General features: G+C 38.1%; 1 protein-coding gene across 3 annotated transcripts; it reads right to left on the bottom strand.

Moving 5' to 3' along the window:
* Positions 1-4: 4 nt before the first annotated feature.
* LOC135168070 (uncharacterized) lies at positions 5-15865 on the bottom strand. Of its 3 annotated transcripts, none has more exons than XM_064131922.1 (8): positions 15420-15865; positions 8681-8760; positions 5027-5271; positions 4012-4205; positions 3247-3369; positions 2442-2656; positions 1778-2110; positions 5-1374 (listed from the first exon to the last, which is right to left on the bottom strand). In XM_064131922.1, exons 2-8 carry the CDS (start codon positions 8720-8722, stop codon positions 835-837), a joined length of 1692 nt encoding a protein of 563 aa, XP_063987992.1. In that variant the 5' UTR covers positions 8723-8760; positions 15420-15865; the 3' UTR covers positions 5-834. The 3 variants fall into 3 exon arrangements, with proteins under 3 accessions (XP_063987992.1, XP_063987993.1, XP_063987995.1); XM_064131923.1 differs by lacking the exon at positions 15420-15865 and adding an exon at positions 14003-14117; XM_064131925.1 differs by lacking the exon at positions 15420-15865 and adding an exon at positions 9933-10245.
* Between the last annotated feature and the right edge of the window lie 3590 nt (positions 15866-19455).

Raw genomic sequence — 19455 nt, 5'->3', positions numbered from 1 at the left:
AGGCTTGATTTCATTTATTATATATAATATAATTTATAAACGAATCATTGTATGATAATTATAATAATAATTCACAAATAATGGAATAATCCCAAGTAAAATAATAACAAAAATTATGGTATAATGATTTCATTGAAATAAATGAATGGGAATTCGAAGCACCGTAGCTGAGACTCGAGTCCCGGAAAATCGTAAATGTAATGTAATGATTTAATTCCACAGAATAAGGAAAGGATAAATGTTCAAACATACGATGAGAATGTTCATCATTAAAATTCCACTTCCCAAATTCATTCCTTAACCAGAGTAAAAAAGTATGAGAATCTCAAGACAGGAGATTGATGCGTGAAAATTGAATCCTCGTTGATGAATCTCTTCTGAAAAACTCTTTAGAAAACACTTAGAATACTTTGTACACTATATTGCACATTGTCTTTGTTAATTATTGAGTGTAACATCGATAGAACACACAATAAACAATTTACGCCCGAAGGAGGTGCCCAGGAAACCAACGATTGAAGTGCTCGATACCAAAATTAGATGAGAAATCCAGCGAAGTAGCAAGACAAGATAAGTTGACTTATTTCTGAGTCGAGGTTTCGTGCGATATCTCCGAATCTAAGCGAGATAGCGGATTTCTTGTCATGGCATTTATTGTAGCTCTTGATTTGCTCTACAAAAAAGGTCTCATTGAAAATTTTGCTATCTTTCGTAGATTTCGAGATAGACATGAAAAACTGGAAAGTAGTCAGGGACTCATCTCGTTTTACCACGTCGCCACTGAAATGATCCAGGACAACCTTGAGCCACTTGTCATCATCATCACCACTGCATTCAGCCGTGTTCGATTGAATTTCCAGGACTGACTTGTGTCTTCGGAATTCTCTGTTCTCGTTGTGTACATCTGACTCGCAGAAGACCGTATGGCAACCATCCGCGATTAGCAACGGCGACCTGATTCTTCTGATTGTCAGCCGCTTCACGTTGTACCTGAAGTCGGTGCAACATAGCACCAGCAACAAGTGCAGATATAACTGCTGATAGTGCAACTATGATGAATAGAGCACTGAAACTTGGCATTGGCAGGCAAATTCCATACACAACTTCTTCTCGTATTCTACCCTGAAATACAGTGACAGCTTCTGCGTGAGTGTCTGGACTGAATGCCAAGTCGGCCTCGGATATGACCTCGTAGATACCACTGACACCAACGTCTGCTGAACGTGCCTTGCGATCTGATATTTTGAGTGAACGACGCTTTCTGGAACTGCCGTTTGATTTCAGGGGATCAATTGTTGTGTCACTTCCTTCCAGATTACGGGGCCCGTGGGGAAATTGGTCTTCGTCTCGGTAGGACGTCACTCGTGGTGGGTCCTGTTGCATATTTAATTATTAATATTGTGAATTACGGTGCGTGGTCGTGACATATTGACAGGTTTTTCATGACAATTTGTCTAACTTCCCGAAGATCCAATTGAGGAAACTAAAAAAAACTTAGTGACTCTTAAAATAAATATTTTATTTTAATAAACTGGCAGGAAAAATTATTAATTTTCAGGGAATTGACCTCCGGTTTTCAGGAAAATTTTCAACGTCAACTCCTCTAAGAAAATTCGAAAATAACTAATAATCCACAAATTTTCAATTCATGCAATGAAACGAGTCATTCGCATCTCATCTTGGGATTTATATCTCCCATTTCTGACCTCGTGATCATCATTTCAACATTACGACCTGCGTCTGAAGCATGCAATAAAGTATTTATGTTTCTATTTACCAAGAACGGATGTGTAATTTTCGGCTCCTCGGGTCTACCATCTTTTTGCATATCATTGACAGGCCCATTATCAGAGTTACGATTTGCCATTTGTGCCTGTGCCTTAGGCGCTGACTTTTCAACACCGAGAAATTGACCACCAATCGATGCCATCTCATCCCCATTCTGTATAATATCATCGTAAAGCGATCCGTCTTCCTCGTGAACGGTGGTTGTTTGAGTTGTCTGTGTGTACAGCGGTCGGGACGGATGATCCTTGCGGTCTTGAATATAATGGCCGGGAGCACCGTTCAGTTGACAGTGATCTGAACATCCGTGTCGGCATATCTCAACCTTAGAAATATCCATTAACTCATAAATAAATGCACCAGGTGGCATTCTCCACTCTCGCTAAACTCCGAGAAATAATTTATTAATAACTATTCGCCATAGTTCCCCCAAAAGTGTTTTCTCATAAAAAAATTGTCTCTGGGTTCATCAGAAAATCAACGAATTGGCAGAGGATACGATAGAAAATCGATATCTGAAGCTGAGTTCGTACGAGAAAAGACGTTTTGGTGCGAATTGTGGCGGTGCCGACGGTCGGCCGACGTTAGGCCGACATTGGGCCGACTTTCCCGGCCGATGAAATTTTTTTTTTGCTTTGGATTGGTTTTTTGCTCACCTTACACTTGATGTGGACACTGAGGGCGTCCGGGAACTTGAAGGCGTGGAAGAAAGCGTAAGTGATGACAGTCGCCCGATCGTCAGAGCCACGCGCTTTCAAGAATCGACTTATCATCTTCGGCCTCAGCACGCAACCAAGTTCATCGCTGAGCTGTATCGTGTGTCCACCGCCGTCAGATGCCACACATGATTTCACACGCATATCGAACTCGCCTTAAAATTAATTGAGAGGAGAAATATATGAATGAAAGAAGAGAAATTCGTAAGTAGAGAAAATCAAAATTTAGGGGGACTTAACGGACTTTTCGCGCGATATCTACGAATCTAAGGGAGATAGCGAAATTGTTGTTATTACATTTATTGTAGTACTCAATTCGCCCGACAAAAAAGGTCATTATAACAATTTTGCTATCTTCGATAGATTTCGAGATATTTGAGTTATGACGTTGGTGTTTAATTAGAATTTTATTATTGAAAGGAATATTTGCTCAACGAGGATAAAAAATAAAAAATTAGTGAATGAGATGGGTTTTTCAGATGTTTATATTTTATGTGGTGAAATGAATCACGAGAAAAATGGTGAAAATAATCGGTTAAACATTTGCAAAGTATTTTTAATAATTTCAGTCCAGAATTTCCAGCAGTCAAGTGCGGACTAATTTCGTGAGGAAGGAAACTGTTTAAATTCCCTTTGAACAATTATTTTCAGAGCGTAATTTGACGTAATTTCGATAATTAGTACAGAAGTTTAATAACAGGGCTGTGAGGAGTCGAATACAACTACAAAGGATAGCTTTTCTCACCTCTGTAATCATTGATCGCAACAACGAGCGTGAGAGTCGAGCCAAGAGGTACAATTCCAGAGACCGGCGGGGCCCACGGGCCCTTTCCATGTTGAATTTCCATCCAGCAATCAACATTGTCACCTGTGGAAAAGGTAAAATTAAAATATTAATCTCATTTTAATAATATTTTCGATAATTAAACGTACGAAAATAAAAAAATAACTCGACACTTCGTCGAAGACAATCCACCGCTTCAAAAACAACTCTATTATTTATTTATAAAAAAAAATTGTGTAAAAAAAATGAATACTTTCCATCTTGATTATTAATATTTTGTTAAATGGAATATTAATGGTAAATATTCAGTTGTAAAATTTAACAAACGAAAATATTAAGAAGCAGTAGAATATCGAGCTGAGGAATTTTTAATTATAATCACATTAATTTGCAAATTCCGATCAATTGTACTTTAGAAAAATCATTTGATATCGTCCACTGACTTGAATTCAAAATGGAGAGTCATGAAAAAACGACCAAGACATCGTCCGGACATACCGACAGTGGTTTTCCCGGTGATTTACCACATTTTCTTTTTCTTTTATTCACCACCGCAATGAATTGCAATGTACCATGTTGTCCTCATATACAGTTGCTTAACTGTATAAATATCATTCATTACAAAATCCCCGGTTATATCGGTGTCGTATTAACCGACCATTCGGATGATAACCATCGAGTTAATTCCCTCGTAATTTTGTAATTCAAATGTGATGAATGAATTACCTCGGAAATCAAGCTGGATAACGTCGAGATCGGCTATGACCATTGGTGGCTTTGATGCGGTTTTCTCGTAGTCATTGAACCATTCGCATCTCAGCCTTTTGGCCTCGTCCCAAACCTCCAGGAGATCCTTGTCGTATTGAACGACCACAGTATTCTCGTAAAACTGGCCGTGCATGTCTGGCTTCGTTCCGCATCTGTTCAAGTTTCAGTGATCATGAGGTAATGAGCATGATAATTAATTATTACTGGGTCGCGATAACTGAACTGCTGCAATGTGAAGGATTTTCTGAGGTGCAGGAGATTACGTGGATTTACGTGGGGGAAGTTAGTTATTGTCAGTTGGTTAAGGGGTGTTAAGTTAATTATTATCTGTTGATTATATGGGTGGAATTAAAAATTTATCGATGGAGGAAGAAGAAAATTTCAAAAAAAATTATTGCTCTTGGAATTATTATAAAATTCGTGGATTGTTGGTGGGAGTGATGTCTATGTTGGAAAGATCTTTTATAAATCTTTGGGAGAATCTTCTAAAGTTATCGTGAAGAGCTTTTTGATGATCCAAAAATGTCAGATGGTGAAGTCAGAAATTTTGTTTTCAGAAGATGTCGCGTGGAGACATTAATTTCTGTGGAACATCTAAGAGAGATCTTCAGGAGAATCATCGAAAGATCTTCGGAAGATCTCCCTCTTCACTCAAATAAATCCCTCAGAGAATTTTCGGAAGACAATTTTTTATTCTGGAGATGTTCTGAATTTAATTTTAGAAAATATTCTCAAACAGTTATTTTCTGAAGATTCCCCCATTTTTTGGAGATCACCAGGACGATCTTCCGATCATTCTTCTGAAGATTTCTGGGAGATCTTCAACAGACAAATTTCTCTGCGCGAAATATTCGAAAGAAATTTTTTTTTTCGAATAAAAACGAAATATCATTTTTTTTGGGATCATAACAACAATAGAATTTTTTTTATCAGTGATAAGAGGTGATAATGAAGTAATTTCAGTTTTGGTTACCTCGCATATGCTATTCGGAATGAGAAGAATGTTTGTCCCGTGGATGGTGGTACGTAAACGCATCGTGGGTCGGCATGTTGTCCCTTGGACGACACGATACCCTCGAATGGTTGTGAGAATGACAAATGTACGTCCATGTGGTCCTTGCCGCACATCACTTCCAGAGATTGAATGGCTGGCATACCCTCTGGCCTCTCTAGCGGCCATATGTCGCCGCTACCAATGACGTAGTCCATCCCGACCACCTGTTCACAGGGGAAAACATTATTTTTCGAAATTACTTGTCAAGAGATTTTAACAATTATCCTGGGTCTCAGAGCACTTTCGACTTCGAGCTGTCGAGCTGGAGCGAAGGAATTACAGGCGCCATGTTATTAGGGCGTCGTGTTACAGGCGCCCTAATAACATGCGTTGAGTAGTATCACTGAGACAACTTAAGTAGTTACGGATCGCAATCTATTTAATCGTATGCTCGTCAGCGGGATGATGTTAGACGCGCAGGCACTCGTGTACTTTTTCTACTGTGGTCGGACGAAAATAAATTTTCTGCAAAAAGTCTAGGACACGTACCATAAAAAATGACAATCTCTCAATTAAAGTAAAATTTACTGCGATTTTTTCCAAAATATTTACAAAATTCTGATAAAAATTCGGAGAAAATTCACATTTAAACCAATAAATTCCCAGTTCCAACAGCGATTGTGCTAATTACGGCACCATTCATTATCCCAATTTCATCACTAATAATATTGTTGGCAAATATTGATTAATATTGTTGGCAAAGAATTTATTTTATAAATTATTCTGCGGAAAATTACCGTATCGTACCGTCTCGATTCGATAAAAATTATCAAACAATTTACCGATTTTTCAAATGACCAATTAATTTTTGCCAAATGACAACGATTTTTGTATTAACTTTTTTTAGTGATGAATGATTTTCTGCAATTTTTTTACGCGTAGGAGACAACGAAAGACGTTGATCATGTATTCTATGAAGGATCCAATTAGTTCGAAGAATATTCAGTACATCCTAGGATACATTCCAGGTACCTGGGCTCCAGTATCTCTTTCCGATCAGTTAGAATCGGGAAAACTCGTACCGCTTCATATGGAAGTTGCTTCTCAAGGCAAGGGCTTCACGATGAAGAAATATTTCTCGGAATTGTCTTCTACTTCAGTGCCAGTAGACTGACAAAAACATTTGTAATCGGGTGGAAGCGTAATAGTTATTGAAGGATACGGCTTAAATTGACTATTACAAGTTATTGGATCGTCGGCTGTGGGGGGTTAACTATTACCCATTCGATCCATCATTAACATTCACATCTATCGTACTGCATGAATATTTAATTTCTATATAATATATAATATATTACATACAATATAATATATAAAAAATATAATTTGAATTTTTCGTAAAAAAAAATCAGTTTTTATTCTCTTCTCTCGTGGACTTTCTCTCTCTATTAATATATAATATACAATATATTATTAATCACACAATACAATCACTATATACAATATATAATATACAATTTCATTTAAAAAATTGCTGCACAGGCGATCGAACTCCTTTCACTCCACCATTAATCCAAACATTCCAATCATTTAAATTTTAAACAAATAATTCCAACTAAAAATCAACCGACACCTCAAGACCAATACCCTAATTCCCCTAGACGTATTCATTTATTTATTTACGTATTTATTTATTTATTTCCGTATTTATTAAAAAATTTGAATTTCTAATTCAAATTAAAGTTCGTCATGACACTTGAATTTTAAATTAACTCGCTTATAATTTCCACGGATTCCTTTGATCTCAACCTCCCTCTTCACCCCACCTCCCCCACGACCTTCCACCTGGCTAAACACGTCTCCTTCCCCCTCCTCCCCTCCTCCACCTCTTCACCCCCTCTCTCTAGTCAATTCTGGGTATGACCAGGCACCTCGATGTTTACATTGCGCACATCCTGGTTACCACAATCCTATTATTCGGAAATGAGTAGGCCAAAATGGTACTGTTCACGCGGGTGCTTCTCATTCCACGCACAAATCCACACCGAAGCAACCCTGTAACGGGAGAGGCGTCTTTACCGCTGCATTAACGGTCGAAGTTTTTCACACAAGTGAAAACAAGTTTTAGCAAGGCAAAAGACAAACCGTGATGAGGAAGACTGATGATGAAGGGATGGCGGGGCGGCGGAAGGGGGAGGGAGGGGGGAGAAAGGGGAGGAAGGGGAGGAGGAGGGAGGACTATACAATCGCACTGTTACATGACAACATTTTCATTAGAAACGATTACGCTTAGAGGCTCTATATGTACCCCAAGTCCAACAGAACGTCGGTCTTGGCTCGGCGAACCATTGGTTTTTGTCGGTATGGTTAATGTACAGTAGCGGTTATAGGAGTTGATGGGTTTCACTGGTTTATGGGGAACTGGATTATTGCTGGATTGAGATGATGTTTGTGGAAGGAAATTATGGGAATGGGATGAGGGGGAGGGGGTGGGTGGAGAGGGTGAATTATTGGGAGGTTTTGGATGGGGGGAAATGGTTGGGGATGGGGGAGAGGTGGAGAGGGGAGGGTGGTTTACAATGGGGAGAGATTAATTAAAAATTATGTGGAATAATATTCGGTAAAAAATAGGGAACAGTTAAGCAGTTTTTCAGGGATTTTTGAGTAGGGGTTTCGTAATTTTGATTGAATAGGGTTTTTAGTGGCGGGTTATGGTGCGCTGTTTTGAAGGGATTGTTTTCAAGGGGTGGTACTGGGGATTTTTTGGCGGGGTTCGCTTGAATTGTTGAATAATTACCGATAATTTTGACGGAAATCACGAAAAATTGAAACTTAACAGAGGTAGGTTTATGTTATTCATTAGATACGTTGGTAGTCGAGATAAATTACCTTACGATTAATTAATTTCGTCTCAACTGATGGAGTAATTTATCCCAAACAATCGACAAATTTCTCCTGAATTTTTCTCTCCGCATTTGAATCACGAAATGTGCAATTAAATAACTCGTTAAAATTTTCCACAATTTTTTACATCGAATAATGATAATAATAATTAATTACAAAACATTCCCCGAAAATTCCCTCAATTTATTAACTCACGAATCGCCGAAAAACCCCGAAAATTCGATTTTCCATCACCGACTCAATTCCAGCAATTTCCTTCCAGTCGGTACCGCAACGATTTCCTCGCACTTAGTAACTTGTAAATCCTGCAAATATGATAGATCATCCCATCACACTTATTCGTAATTGACGACGACGATTAACAAAATAATAGTCTCGTAATTTCCCGGGAATCCCTCTCACTCCCCATGAGAGGTGCTGACAAACGTCGGGCAATTGATAACTCTATTGATAACGCCCATCCGCGCATAATTCAATTTGATTGCCCCATCCCATTGGATATGCATCATACGATCAACGGTACCTAGAGTAAGCAATAATAATCGCTTGCAAGATGTTGTCTGCATCGGTATAATTTGCATTCAACGAACTATCGCACACCGAGATGTAAATTTACGTACGATAACTAATTTATTAAGATGAGGTACAGTCATCCCACCTGTAAATTCGTGGATCCCAAGGTAACTATATACTATATATTATGTATTATATGTATTATGTACTACTCACCATGTAGATGATGATGCGTAGCAGCTTCCACACCCCTGGCATTCTCGTGGTCTCAGCCTCTCACGCTGAAACGCGTTAACCTGTCAACACACGATAATAAATAATTTTTATTGTCAATTCGATATTTTTGGTGGCTCCCCCGGGAGGGGGGAGGGTCGGGGTCCTGTCCAAGTGCCCCGACAAGACCCCAGGACAGTGTCTATTATCCCTAGAATTTAAATTGTTGTAGTGCACCGGACATTTATACCGGATACACATGAAAATTCATCGGTGCGCGATAATGCATTCACCAGCGATGAAGTTAATTGAGCGTTAAGTACGTACTCTGTCGCGCTCCACGTGCCAAAGGGGTATGTAGAATAAGAGAATTCATTTGCACTTGATTTTAATTATTAAGTAATTTTTTTTTGCAGTTAAATGGCTTCAATTTAATTTAGATAATTTTAATAATTTATGTTCATGTGGTTTATATTGATATTATAACAAAATTGTTATTATTGCGAGGAGATGATAAAAATGCAAAAACTTGGCAGCTTTGAATAAACAATAGTAAGATAAATTATTGAAATTGTGGACTTTGGGAAAATTAGATCTTCAGGGGGTGAAATGAGGGGCGAAGGTCAGTTTTACCACAAAAATTAACCTCTCAAGTCCATTTTTTCAATAAAACTGAATTTAAAAGGGGTTGATTGTCATTTCGTTCCACTTTCAACCCTCTAGACCTCTCATTTTACTCCTAAATTGGGTCCTGCGTGCAAATTTCTAGAGCCCATCGGTCCCACCCCATCGACGTAAATTTCCCTGACGCATCACGTCCAGGTCACTGCTACTTAGGGGATGATGATCCTCCCCTGTTAACCCACATCTAGGCCATCGGGGACTACCCCCCCCCCTCGCCTACCCTCGTTGGGCCCAGTAAGGGACATTTAATAATGACATTTCCAAAAAAATTATAATAAACCTCAATATTCGTTAAAAAAATCCTAAAAATTGAATGAAAAAAAAAACAAAATATGAGAAAGCAAATAAAATCAAAGTAAAATCGCAAAAATAAAGAAAATAACAAAAAAGAACTCGTGGAAACTGCGTGGTCAATTAAAAACAATCATTCCTGCGTTAAGTTTTAATCTCCGTGAGATTCTCACCGGTGGAATTCCCCGTGAAAAGAAGGAATGAAAAAAAAAAAATAACTTGGAAGCGCGTAACTTCCGAGTTACAACAATTGCGTATACAAATGGGAATACATTCATACCCTGGCCTTTTCCTTCTCTTATGTTATTTCCTGTCCTCGGTTCACAATCAGCTCTTACTCATAATGCTCGAGTTGAGAATGATGGTGCCTCCGTAGGACTCCGGCAGTGAATCGAGGTAGAAAGGCTTGGCCTTTAACGGCTGTCCACGACATGTAATTAGGTATCCTCAGTCATTCGTAGACCGTGACTCGTTAGTTGTGGAGACGGCACTTGTTTGTAAGTCTTTCATTCATGATACGCAGGCGCACGCTTCGCGCTCTTTCATGTGCCTTTTTTTTTCATTATCATATTGTGAAGGATAAAATGATTTTTCTGGAATCGATCGAAACAAGAAAATTCAATCCGCTTGATAAAAAAATTTTCCCAAAATGAATTCTAAGAGAATTAAAATTAAATATAAATCATTTGCGTTTTAATCCACTCGGGAATCGAACCCGGGTCTGCCAGTATCGCGCCGGAGATTTTTGCCGACTGAGCTGCGAAATACCACAGGAATTTACTCTCAACTCAGCAAAAATACCTTCTAATCTTCTTCAGGCATCAAATAACTCAAAATATATCGGATTTTTTAATTTCTTTAATTATATAACGTAGCAAAAATAATAATAATAATAATTTTTAATAATAATTTTAATTATATAACGTCGCATGAATAATAATAATAATAATAATTCGAAGAAAATTTGCGAGATGGAAAGAATACAAAAATTTAAATTTATTTGGTAATTTTTCTCTGGGCGAAATTATTGACTTTAGGTAATTTTTATTAATTTTCTATTCTGTCTGTATGATACGACGAAAATTTCAAGGAATTTCCTCGGGAATTCCGTAATAGATTTGTTCCGAAGATTGTCCTCCTCATCGACTTCCTGAACGATCACTTTCCCCTGGTTTTACCCTGTCGGATCTCAAATGCGGTTTATCCCAGCAAAAGCATGATACACATACTCTAATTACTACGTTATTAACACCGACATGTTACACATCGAGCGGACAGGTTCGTGTCCTGTGTGCAACGCAAATGAAGAAGACTCTCGCCTGAGCACATCCTTTTCCGCTGCTCTCGATACAAGTTATTGAGGATTGAAGGTAAGTGGGGAATCCGGTAATTAATTAATGCAGTGTAATGAGGGGGAACTGATTGCAAAATTACGGATACAATAGTTTGGGAGAAAAAAAAGTAAAAATTTGTCAATTTTTTCCTAATCTGTTGTAGTAGGTAAAACCACGAATAGCAGTGTGGTCAGACAAGATAAGTCACTTTTCGCTGTTGAACAGTTTTTGATGAATATCTCGGAATCTAGAGAAGATAGCGAAATTGTTGTTAGGACCTTTTTTGTAGAGCAAAATGAGAGCTACAATAAATGTAATCACCTAAAATCCGCTATCTCTAGTAGATTCGGAGATATCTTGATGGTTAGATCTCACAAACTCGACTCAAAGATGAATCCACTTATCTCGTTCTACCACTTCGCTTCTGAACTTGATCACATCGTTTAAAAATTTTGAATTCCGTCAATAATTTAACAATAACAATCTCGGAATGACCAGCTCAATATTATAAATAACTCATTATTAATATTAATTAATTATTCCAACTTCTTGAACATAATTGACTAAATCTTATTTCATCAATAAATCATTTCTCCCTGAATTCCATATTCGTAACACGGAAATTTTTTTTTTGAGTGAAGGAATTCCTGAATATAAATCTAAACCATCTGCTTCGAAACGCTCTTTCGCCAAAAAAATAGCCCATAAAGAGAATGGAAGGCTAACGGAATTGTTATCTAGCATTCGCGTGTTCAATTTCCATCTGAACGTCGTCTCCATTTAAATAATTCTCTCCCTTTTTTCGTCACCTCTGATTATTCCTCTTCAGGTCCTCCCACCTCTTTATCTAGTCTGTAATCATCTCCCGATGATGACTATCCGAACCATTAACTTCTCCGGAATTCTCGCCAGTCCAATGAACTGTTATTCAAACAGAACAATATTAAGTATTAAGTGATCCGGTGTCATCACCTTCGAAAGTACGAATTCTCCTCGAGGCGCCAACCTCATCATCAGGAGGACGTCCCAGGGAAAGACCGAGAAACTCCGAAAGAGGTTGAATACATAAAATCGGTATGTGCACATATGTCAAGGCATTCGTCGTAAATATTATACGAAAATTAATGTTTACTCGGGGGCGCACGAGTCGAGATGTTTATCGTCTCCGTAATTCTGTTAATAGTGAGTTGATGAGTGCTAAAATGGACGAGTTACCGAAAATTAAAATGTAGGAATGAGCGAGTGAGTTGGGAGGAATAAATAGAGGAAGAGAGTTGAGATTGAGAGAGGGAGAACGGAATAAAACGAGACGAGGCCAGACGAGGAGAGTGACCGTTATCGTGGTACTTATGAACAATTCAGACGTCTCACGACCGTCCTACATTCTTCAATTTCCACGGAATGCGACGGTAAAAATACAGTGAAAAATAAATAAAAAATTGCTGAGCTGAGGCTGAGGAAATATCGTGTTTGGAATATTTTTTTTTTTTTTGCGAGTTATTTTTTGGGAGAACGCACGAAAAAGAGAATTTTTTTTTAATACGTGTCTGTTCCGCAATCTGGCAGTTGGTATTCAGTAAAAATTGCGGAACAGTTTCGCCTTTTTTTGAGTGAACGGTCCATACGTGCAGAAGAAAAATTATTTTTGCCAAATATCCATTTACTTGAGAGAAGTATTTAAATTTTCAAAATTGTATTTCTTAATCATTCCTAATGGGGATTGAGTTAGATCTAAATTATGATAATTATATTACTCTAGAGGATGAGTATTTTGTACGTGACCTTGAATGAACTCCATTGATGATTATTTCGTTTTTCTAAAGTTCTGATTTACTTGAGTGAAGAATTTCGATGAATTATTTACTACTCGTAATTATTGCAGGAGTTTACTCAACGTTATAATTAACATGATGATGTTCTAGGGTAATATCAGTGACGCAATTGAAATGTAATCAGAACTGTCAGGGAATTACTCGATTTCGGAAGTAAAGAATTGAAAAAAATAAATTCACGATGAAGGACCTCTACATCACAATAATATTTCGAAAGTTAATAATAATATTTTAGTATCTCAAAAACTATTTGACCGAACGGATTTTTTATCGCTGTGGCAACATTTGTACGTCGAATAAAATCAGAAAAATCGATGGAAATTTCCATTTTTATGGTGAAAAATGAATTGCCGCGGGTCCATTTGAAAGCTCATTACGAATGCAACTGGAGGAAATAAAGAATAAATAAAAAAAGCCATAACGCATAGGCTAACGGTTTTTGGGAGATAAACTCGGTCCGCTTTATTTGACTTGAATATATATGGGTTCTAAACTTTGAAAAACTCTGGAAATTCCCAGTTTCTGGGAAACCTTTAAAAATATATCGAATTGTTTCAAAACAACATACTCTGAATCACTTTTTATTTGATTTTTTAGGCGATATCTCTCAATCTAAGAGAGACACCAGATTTTTGTTACTAAAGTTTTTATAGAACTCAATTCGCCCCATAAAAAATGTTCACATAAAAAATTTTCTATCTCCCTCCGATTTCGAGATATTCTCCAAAAACACTCGAGTTTCCTCGATCAAAATGAGGTATCGACACCCCATAACACGAGAATTTTCCTTCAAAAAATTCTCCCACCCCTCACCCCTCAAAAGTGGAAGGAAAATCGACGAAGTCATCAACGAAATCGAATAAATTTTGACTGGAAATTTAAAAAAAAGATGAGCTTTCCATAAATAAATAAATACCAGTAGAGTAACAAACACTCACACATGTTCATTCTGGGATACCATCGATCCATAAATAAATGTTGAAATACCATTTGTTTGGCGTTAACAATTTTTTTTGCTGGTAAGCGAAGTTAGAAAATGCTATAACTAAAAATCTAGGTTGAAGTCTTTACTTCCGATGATATAGACAATGTTTAAACGGCGAAAGCACCGAGTGAACATATTGCACTGACCCAAATTATGATACATTAAATTAAATCTATTCCATCCATGTATTTGCACTCACCCTTTATCCCTACCATAACTCTTTTCCAACTTTACGTCTTTCTCACCGTCATTCGTGTGCGCGCAGATCTTCTTGACTGACCACATTCTCTCCCTACCCTGTTAGTATAATACCGCCAACCCAAAAGTAAAAGAGACGAATTTTTCATCCTCTACCTGTCGCAGTATCACGGTCAACGGTCGTAACCAATAAACACGAAACTATAAGAAATGAGGGGTAACTGTTCATGGCGAGATAGTGACGTTAATCTGAGATTTTATTCATTTTTTTGGTCATGAAAATTATTGCTATATCAATGGATCCTAATAACCAGAAGTTAATGAATATTTTCGAAGACATATTACGAATGAAAATTATGAATTCTGGTATTTTTTTTACGTTCAAACGATTTTTTTTTTTGGAAAATACGATTTTCTGTTGGGGAGTTCAATTTAAATTTTTAATTATTTTTTTGGTGGAATCAAATTATTGAAAGGGAGGGGGGGGGGTAATGTTGAATTATTTAATTCTACTAATTACAAGTCAGTGCATATTTTTTTGAAAATATTAGAAATGAAAATGAAGAATTCTGGTGATTTTAGGGTTTTAAATGATTTTTTTCAAGAGAAATTTTTTTGTGAGGGAACTTAATTTAAATGTCGGATTACTTTACGGTAATTTGACTAAATTAATTGCATTAAGCTGAAAGCGGCGTCTTTATGATATTAAGTCGAGTGGAGGGAACTATCGGCATCGAAAATTGATAATTCCTTGGATAATGAATTGAAAGATCCGATTCCAGCTCGTTCATGCAAAATTTAGTGCAAACAGGAAAGTCCAGGTGAGTTTATTTTAGATCAATTTTTGCAGGAATGGAATTCTGGACTATTCAATCGTAAATTTTCACGTAATTCGATGGTACTCTTATAAAATGATAGTGATAATCTTAATGTCTTACCAACTAGACTTGAGTGGCTTTTAACAAGTAATAAATTGTGGACTAAAGTAAAAGTCGTTGGTAACTATTTCATGAAATTCTATTTTACAATTCGCGAGTCTAAAAATTCACGAGTCATAAAACAATGAAAAAAAACTCGTCAGAACAATTTCATTAAAAAAATCAACAATTTTCGCTTCAAATAATTGTAAATTCCCTATAAAAAACCACAAACTGTTGATAAAAAAAAAATTCCAGTGGCGACAGTGGAAATTTTATACCCTGGAAGTGAATTCCTTCCGTATTTTCCTGGAAATTCTCCACAAATTTCCGGAAATTCCCTTCAACACCTTCAAATCAAAATTTCCACCCATCCCCGCACCCCAACTTCCCCCTAAAATTCCTCCCCACTCCCCTCCCGCCCCTCAAACTCACCCCCAGACCCCCAAATAATCCTCCCCCGCACCATCAACAAATCGGATACGAAGGTGATTGACTCACCTTCTGAGATTGGAGTGTGTGGAATCGCCACGTGTTATCTGGAGCTCAGAGGCTCCTCGTGCCGCATCCCGGCCACTGACGTGATCAGTCCCTCTCCCTCCTCCAAATTTACCTCCCTCCTCTCACGATAAACCTCAAATACCCAATTCTCACGCTCCCCTAATTAACCGCCTCTCAGCAAACCTTAAAGTACTTCAACAAACGTCAATTCACTTCACAATCAAAAAATCCCCCAAAATATTTAAAATTCTCCCTTCATTCCGCCCCCACGTCCCCACTTTATCACATCAAATTCACCTATCGATCAATAAATCAATCAACTCAATCAAATTACCATGAGAATAGTTCAATTTATATTTGTCAATTATTACGATTATTCTCTAGACAATAATCTGTCTACTTTGGTTTTCTCTCGATGACTCTAACACGTCCTCCTCCACTTCCTACCTCGTACACACTCGTGTGCCACGGGGAAGCGACAGGTGTGCGATTGAGTGGGGGGATGAAGAGAGCTCCAGTGAAGTTGGGAAAAAGTAGTAGAAAGGTGGGGGAGGGATAGGGGGGAAGGGGGGGGGAATGGATGGGCATGAGAAGTAGGGGGATTGTAAGAGTTGAGACGTACATGCTGAGGGTATAGAGCGAATGAACAGGTAGAATCTCCACTAAGAGGGCAACGACACGACTATGTACGCGTAACCAGACGATACGTCTCCCCGGGTAGATGTGCGAATGGCCGACAGTGGGCCAACTTTTGGCCGACTGTTGGCCGATCGTCGGCGGAATGTCGGCGATGCATGATTTCACGCCAGGCTTCACTTGGCATATATTTTGTGGAACCCGTGAAGCTGTGGAATTTAGGATGAGAAATTGGGGGGAGGAGGACAGGGGGGGAGAGGTGGAGGGGCGGGATGTGTGGGTAAAGGGGAGGAGGTGGAAATGAAAGGGGGTGGGAGGGGAGGTTTTTGTATTGAAAGATGTATTGGGTGGGCGAAGGGGAGGATTTGAATTCAGGTATTGACCGGATTGATAATTCAATTAATTGATGATTTAGACGTTAATTAATTTTGGGAGGTTTAGAAACTCGAGGGAAGTTATTTAGTGGAGATTGTAATTTTTTTTGAGAGAAAGAGGGAATTTTGGGAAATTTTGCTGTCGATTTTGGTGCTGGTGGGGGAAATGCGAGTTCCTTAATTTTTAATGAATATTTATCTTCTTGTGGGGATTGAAAAAATGATAGTCGAGGGAGATATCTCATAATTCCCCGGGATGATGCATATAAATTCTTCTCTTGATGTATCACACGTCAGCTACTAGGGTCGAAGATACAAAGAACTTAACATTAGACATTCGGGCGACTCATCCTGACTTAACGGTTCGATCTCCCCGGTAACTCCGCTAGTCGCCAACGTACGATTTTTCGTACGTGAGCGGAGTCACCTCCCCGGTGGGCCACTCGAAAACTACGAAGAATTTAACCATTAAAATTACTATGCAAGTCACTGCCGCGAGACATCACGTGTCGATGGAATACATGAGTTCTATTGAACTCTTCATAATTTCAAGTACATCAGCACCGCGATTTTTCAACTCTCCATTAATTTTCGCGAATGAGGGGGGATCGAACTTCACTACTCCCCAAATATTCCCATCCCAAACCCTAAAATTTCCCCATCTCCATAATCATCCAACTCCCCCTCCCCCCCTCGCACCTTTTCCAAATATTTCTTATTAAATTTTAATAATTGGAATCCAGGTTAATGAAAAAATAGACGATATAAGTAAGAGCACTTTTACTTAACGATTATGTGTTCACACATCGAGAGCAGTCGTCGAACTGACAAAAGCTCTAGAAATCTCGAAAACCAAAACATCCCCATCATGATTTCTTTCTTTCCAGGAACAAAAATTTCTATAAATTATTTAATAGACATAAACTGGAGTTATCGTCGTAAGACCACATAAACAGCCTCTCCAGTAAACAACGACCTCATCCTCTTAATATAAACTTAAACACAGGGTGAATTTGATCTCGAGATCGATTCTGAACCGGCATGTTCCGGGGGTGATTCTGAACAGAAAAGTCCTTTTCCCCTTTAGGTACGTCTGCAATGCGATCATGTTGGATTTTCATAAAATAAATAGAGAACAAAAGTCAATCTTATTCTCTTCTGACTGTTGAAAGACATTTTTATGGGTTCGAATTCTGAGAACTGTGAGGTATGACATTTCGGCTTGTTTTCAAGTATGAAGACAAAGTGGAATGAATAGGAGTCTTCGAGGATACGTGGCTGGAAGGTCCAGGGTGTTGTTTCCCTTTGTCGACCAATCGGTATAGAGTGGACGTGTCTTCCGAGCATAATTATTTTGACTCAAAATATAAACAATAAAATAGTTTAAATTACTTATTGAATTATTATTTCTTATGACCCATTTCCAATAGATCATATTGTTTTTCCTCTTTCCAATATTTCTCTCCATCCCCACTAATTTTCAACACTCCCCATCACCCTCCTGTCATCACCACGGTATACTCAGCTTCCCAGAATACAAATTCAAAGATATCTAACAAGGAATCGAGATAACAGTAAGAAAAGAAGAGATGGCAATGTCGTGACGAACAAGAGGTATCGCATAAGAAGTTGAAATCGAGAGAGTACAACTCCAAGTGGAATAGTGAAGAAAAGGGTGATGAGTAAACTCGATGGTTAGCTGGGCGGATGGGTGGTGTGGGGAGGGGGGGGGGAGGGGAGGGAGGGAGGAGTGTACAGACGGATTCATAGCGACACATAGGGCAGAGTTTAATCAGGTTCGACTAGTTAGTTTTGCAGGTGCGACGTTGTGACGTGAAGACGAGGAGAGAAACATCAGAGGGACTTATGTGTGTGTATGTATGTATGTGTGTGTGTGTGTGTATATGTCTCCAGGAAATCTCCAGTGGCACAAGAAATAGCAAAGCTCAGGGCCAGTGGACTCGCCATCGCACAATACTCCACACACCCCTCATCCCCCTGAATGTTCTCCTCAAACATTTTCTCATGTGTGTGTGTGTGTGTGTGTGTGTGGGAATTTTTTAAAATTTATTTTTCTTCAATCGTTTATTTACTCCTTCTTAAATCCCTCTTGTTACTCTGTCTTACGTTCTAGTGCGTGTCGTGATGGCGGTTTGTTTTTTTTTTTTGGAGTTTGTTCATGCCTGTGCCCTTAAGACTTCTACTGTCAACGACATTCTATTACTGAGGCGTTCTCACAGTCGTTAAACGTTTTTAATTTCCAAGTTCTTGTGGAGGTCGGGTTCAGCTGGGTGGCGTGTGAAAATTCGAGGGATTTTCGTAGCGATTGGTTCAGGGGATTGTGGGGGGAGTTATGTTTTAGGTTGGGGGTGGAAAAAATTGGGGGAGTGAGGGGGTAGGGGATGAAGGGGGATTTACTTTGGGAAGGGGGAAAGGGCTCGGTGGAAATTGGGGGAGATTTTTTTGAAGGGGGAGGAAAATTTGGGGGAAATTTGTTGGGGAAGGGGAGAGTCGATTTTGAGTTTTGTTTAGGTTTGGAAGGATTTTGAATGAATGTCTTGGAATTCCGGGTATTGATTTTAGATTTTTTGATATCTTTGAAGACTGTTTAATAATTAAAATCAATTATTTAGTTTTAGAATTTTTGGAAATTAAAGTTCTTGAAATTGAAATTAAAATCAAATGAAAATTTAAGATTATTAAGTATTACTTTTTGAACTAAAATTTATAGGTTGTTCTCCTTAAACTCCAAATGACTATCAACATTTCAAGAATTGATTAAAAATGCACTTTCTCCTATATTTTTAAATGAATATTAATTTTTTAATAAATATTTTAAATATAATTTACTGTATCTCACATATTATGATAACTCCAATTTTTTGTCTTCATCTTCTCACTAATTTCCACAATATTTATGTTAAAAATCGACGATTTCAGTTATTTATTTATTCATTCATAATTTGTTTAAATAAAAATTTGTTTGATCATGAAGAATTCTACAGCAACTGTAGTTGATAACACAG

This window comes from Diachasmimorpha longicaudata, chromosome 12, assembly GCF_034640455.1.
Source record: "Diachasmimorpha longicaudata isolate KC_UGA_2023 chromosome 12, iyDiaLong2, whole genome shotgun sequence".
Classification (NCBI taxonomy): Eukaryota; Metazoa; Arthropoda; class Insecta; order Hymenoptera; family Braconidae; genus Diachasmimorpha; species Diachasmimorpha longicaudata.
The sequence above is the reverse complement of the archived record's forward strand: the minus strand, read 5'-3'. Positions and strand labels throughout refer to the sequence as shown.

Coding starts and splice junctions, on each gene's coding strand:
- LOC135168070 (XM_064131922.1), bottom strand. CDS start 8,722: ATGCCAGGGGTGTGGAAGCTGCTACGCATCATCATCTACATG. Junction 5,272..8,680: donor TACGCATCATCATCTACATG/GTGAGTAGTACA, acceptor CCCTGTGAACAG/GTGGTCGGGATGGACTACGT. Junction 3,370..4,011: donor TATCCAGCTTGATTTCCGAG/GTAATTCATTCA, acceptor CCTTTTCCACAG/GTGACAATGTTGATTGCTGG.